This window comes from Python bivittatus, unplaced genomic scaffold, assembly GCF_059951505.1.
Source record: "Python bivittatus isolate LINGU-HERP-01145 unplaced genomic scaffold, Pbiv_v1 ctg000220_np1212, whole genome shotgun sequence".
NCBI classification, from domain to species: domain Eukaryota; kingdom Metazoa; phylum Chordata; class Lepidosauria; order Squamata; family Pythonidae; genus Python; species Python bivittatus.
The window spans coordinates 11,457,020-11,461,803 of NW_028277048.1; the positions used below are offsets into that span (position 1 = coordinate 11,457,020).

The 4,784-nt window shown below is 40.7% G+C and overlaps 1 protein-coding gene across 1 annotated transcript; it reads left to right on the forward strand.

Moving 5' to 3' along the window:
- Positions 1–823: 823 nt before the first annotated feature.
- LOC103053347 (olfactory receptor 13H1-like) lies at positions 824–1,759 on the forward strand. Its single transcript, XM_025177460.2, has one exon. The coding sequence runs from the start codon at positions 824–826 to the stop codon at positions 1,757–1,759; it is 936 nt and encodes a 311-aa protein (XP_025033228.2).
- Positions 1,760–4,784: the final 3,025 nt, after the last annotated feature.

Here is a 4,784-nt window from a genome sequence, read left to right on the forward strand (position 1 = left end):
TTTAAGTTTGCCTTCAGGGCTTTTTAAGGATAAAAAATAAAATATTGATATAAGAATCTACCTATTGTTCAACAAGATTAATTTTAGGGAGCTGGTGAGACCTTTTTAAAATCCATTAAATTGTGGAAGGAAGGCAAAAAAGAGATTTATATTATTTGTGATTAAATGAAATTCAACCAAGAGAAAAAAAAATACTGCTTATGCAGGTTTTCTTAGAAGTCTATATATCCTACAATGAAATGGTATATAAATGAGTTACTATAACTAAGGCAAATGAGTAAACTAAGGACAAGAAAGAGAATTGATCTATTTTATTTAAATTGCATTGAATAGTATGGTTACCGGCCAGGTTTTAAATAATTTAAAAATTTTATTACATTGAAAAATATGAATTTGGTAGCAAAATTTAAAGAGCTCTGGTAGCAATGCTAAACTTTTGGAAAATCTCAGCTTGTCCACCATGGATGATAGTTGCTTGGTACCATTTTGCCTTCCTCCAATTAGCTGGGGGTCTTTAAATACAAAACACAAATCGGTATAAAATAAAAAAGTGTGAGCTTCTATAAAGAGAGAGTACGAAAATTACTTTAGGAAGACTTATAATGGAGTGAGGTAAGTATGTAGAAGGTTTGCATACTTAATTCTTTCCCTCCCTCTTATATTTTTCTCTGAATCAGATTTTCCCAAAGCTAGCTTCCTCTCTTCAAAGCAGCTCTCCCATCCTTATCCCCCCGTGTTTGTGTTCATCATTTAATCAGAAGCCCAAAACAACTTACACTAACTTTATCAGATTTTCACACCTGGTTTCACTCTTACAGGTAACATGGAAAAATGGGGAAATGCAACCCCAGTGACCGAATTCGTGCTCGTCGGGCTCTCAAAGAACCTCAAAGTCCGTGCTGGTTTGTTTGTCCTCTTCTTGGTTATCTACCTCATTGCTGTAGCCGGCAATGCCCTCATGTTGGTGCTGATTGTGGTAGATTCTCACCTCCACACCCCCATGTATTTTTTCCTTAGTAACCTCTCCTTCATTGACATCAGCTATATCACTACTTCTGTCCCGCAGATGTTGGTCCACTGCTTCACGGACAGGCCGACTATCCCGCTGGGCAGATGTTTTGCTCAGATGAACATTGCTCTCTTTTTAGTTGTGGTAGAGTGCCTTTTGTTAGCTTTCATGGCTTATGACCGTTTTGTGGCAATATGCTACCCTCTGCACTACAACCTGATTATGAGTCGCAATGTATGCATCCAGCTGGCTGTGAGCCTGTGGGTCAGTGCCTTCCTTTTGACTGTTGTGCCCTTTTTCAGCATGCAAATAACTTTTAGTGGGCGAAATGTGGTAAATCATTTCAAGTGTGAATTGCAGGCAGTGCTGAAATTGGCTTGCTCTGACACCCATGCCAGTGGGCTTAGCGTGCTAATAACCAGTGTCTTTACACTAGCATTCCCCTTCCTCTTTATCTTGGTGACCTATGGACGTATTGGACTCGCCGTTTTGCGAATCCGCTCAGCACAAGGTCGGAGCAAAGCCGTGTCCACCTGTGGCTCTCATCTCACTGTAGTGAGCATTTATTACGGCACTATCTTGGCCATGTACTTGAGACCTCAGGCCAAGACATTCTCTGACAGGGAAAAAGTAGTGGCAGTCTTTTATGGAGTTGTGATCCCCACGTTAAACCCCATCATTTATAGCCTGAGGAACAGGGATGTGAAGCGAGCACTCTGCAGGCTGGCTGGGAAGAAAATAGAGGAATAAACCACCCCAGGAACCATGTTGATAGATCTTCCACAAGCAAGTGTTTTATACAGTTTTGTCATTCTGCATGCCAGGACTGTGTAAAGTCTGGCTGTCTAGATATTGTCACATATCACCTCCAGTCCTCTTTCCTTATTGTCTATGCTGGCTACTGCTGACAAGTATGAAAACTCTGAAGTATTGAACTGATTGCAGCTCAACATAATCAATCATTATAGGTATACACATGTTGTCTCTTCCATCAAATTCTTGAGAATTAAAAAAAATGTTAAGCAACTTAAATGTGCTGTCCTTTACAACTTTCCTTAATCTCACTTTTTCCTTCAATTACACTCTTCTCTTCTCTTCTCTTCTCTTCTCTTCTCTTCTCTTCTCTTCTCTTCTCTTCTCTTCTCTTCTCTTCTCTTCTCTTCTCTTCTCTTCTCTTCTCTTCCCTTCCCTTCCCTTCCCTTCCCTTCCCTTCCCATCCCTACCCTTCCCTTCCCTTCCCTTCCTCTCCTCTCCTCTCCTCTCCTCTCCTCTCCTCTCCTCTCCTCTCCTCTCCTCTCCTCTCCTCTCCTCTCCTCTCCTCTTCAACTTACCTTTCCCAAATATATACTACTTGCCTTGATGGTCTCTACTGAATTCCATTCCATGCTTTCAGCTTGTACCGTAAGTCCATTTAGGCTGATTGAACCATTGAGCCCCAACAGAAACTCATCTTAGATTTCTTTTACATTCTGGTTCATAGAGTGTTCTAGCAAGATGGGACACTTTCGAGAAAGGGGTTCTACTTTGCAGCTGGCAAGGATCTGTCCTGCCCTGCCACTTTGGCATTGTTTGCTTTTCTTGGAAGGCTTAGGGATCAATCCTCCAGCCCTCTCAGGAACTCTGATTCGGCCTTGCAAGGAATGAGGGTCCCCTGTTCCCTACCCTTGAACAATCATCACCTTCCCCCAAAACTGGGCAGCACCCACAGTTTTGGTAAATGGGGAGAAGTACCCAGGTTGGCAGGAGGCAGGCAGTTTAAACACAGAGAAATAATTTGGTTGATGTACAGCTTTCAGGAGAACCCACTGGTCATATCCTATCCTACGTATTTATGCCTTCTTGCAGCTAAATAAAGTTTCTGTTGCTCATGTTTCAACTTGGCTTCTGAGTCAAGAGAAAAGAATTATAAAACATCCTCCTATAGGTAGGATACACTATATCCAGGAAAAGAACCGATAAGATTAGTACAAGATCAAACTTCAAAAACTGGGTGCAGCAGCAATGCTAGTATAGTGTGGGGGTGGGGGACTCACTGAAGCAGGGAGCAGGCAGGGGCTTAATCGGTCCTCCCCAGCGACCTCAGCTGTTGTCTGGCCAAGGAAAGAACGTTCTGTGATTCTGCTCCGATGCAAGGAAAGAGGGAACTGGGCACTCCCTTTCTTAGAAGGGACTGTAAAAGTAAGAGAACTTAAAGAAAAAGGTAGGAAGAAATGAAGTAAACTGTTTCAAAGAATTGTTATTAGATAGAACATCATTTCCTAAAAAGTTGCAGAGGTCGTAAGACAATAAAAGGAAAATTTCTAAAGAAAGTTAGATTCTAAAGTAAGGTTCTAAAGTAGGGTTGAACTAAAATAGAGTATAAATGCAGGTACTAAAATGCTTAAATTGCTAGACAACTAAGTAGGTCAGATGCTGGAATATAAGATAAATAAAATATTGAGCTAGTAAAATACTAAAATAGAGGTTGGTTTATTTATTTATATCTTTATAGGTAATGCAAACCTTAAAATTAGATCATGAATAGTTAGTAAACTGGCATGAAGATTCTCAAAAATGTCAGATACCTGTAATTAACTAAGGCAAAATATGTCAAATAAATGTTAGAGCCAAATCCATGCCCTATTTGCAACTCCCTCATGAAATCCACCACTTTGAAATGATCATTCATCTTTACCCCGCAACATTCATATTATCACTGAGGGAAGTAATCAAAGTTTGAGTAAAAAGAAATGGGAAGGGCAAGAACAAGTATATGTTAGATGCCCATATGCCCGGCATACATGCACAGGCGATCCATTGGAACAGCTGAACACCCATTATGTAATTAAATACAGAGGAATAGTTTGGTTGATGTACTGCTGTAAAGAGCAACAACTGATTGTATCTTATACTATGTGTTCATACCATCATACTGTAAAATAAAAATTTAATTACTTGTGCACGTATATCTATGTGTCTGCTTTTTAATGTGGATATACTGTTCTGATTTATTAGAGCTTTATTCATGCAGCCTTTGGGACAAACCAAGCTCCCCCAAACATTTTCCCTACTGTTTCTACTCATCTGCTATAGACACTGTCAAAGTAACATGGAAAGGAAGAACCATGTTCCCCTAGACAGCATTTTAGCATAGAGTTAAATTTTATAAAAAAAAAATTGGTCTCCTCAAAAAGCAAGAAGTGCCATTTAAGATGAGCCAGATTTTAGGAGTCTCGCTTCCCGTCTTTTGTCCCTGACAGGCAGATATCTCCTCTACAGCCTTAGTTAAATGGAAAGACTCGCTTGAGACCAGTTTACCTTTGGGTAACTATGATTTCTGCTCGGGGGTGGGGAGATGATCTGTCCAAACCCAGGACTGTCCTGGCTAATCCAGGATAGTTGGCAAATGTGGTGACTTCACATAACATGATATGCATTTATCATTAGACCAATATCTATCTATCTATCTATCTATCTATCTATCTATCTATCTATCTATCTATCTATCTATCTACCTGCCTACCTGCCTACCTGCCTACCTGCCTACCCGCCTACCCACCTACCCGCCTACCTGCCTACCTGCCTACCTATTTATCTATCAAATTTATATGGCCACCCATCTCCCACGAAGTGGCCTACCTTTTCACAGACAGGACCCGCAGCATGCCTCTCCTGCCAAACCTGATGGGACGGGTAGATGTAATCAGGAAGAGGCAATCCCTAATACAATACACAAATGTATTTCTCAGATAATGATAATAATGCCTAGCTTTTCACTAGTCTACCCCAAACAACC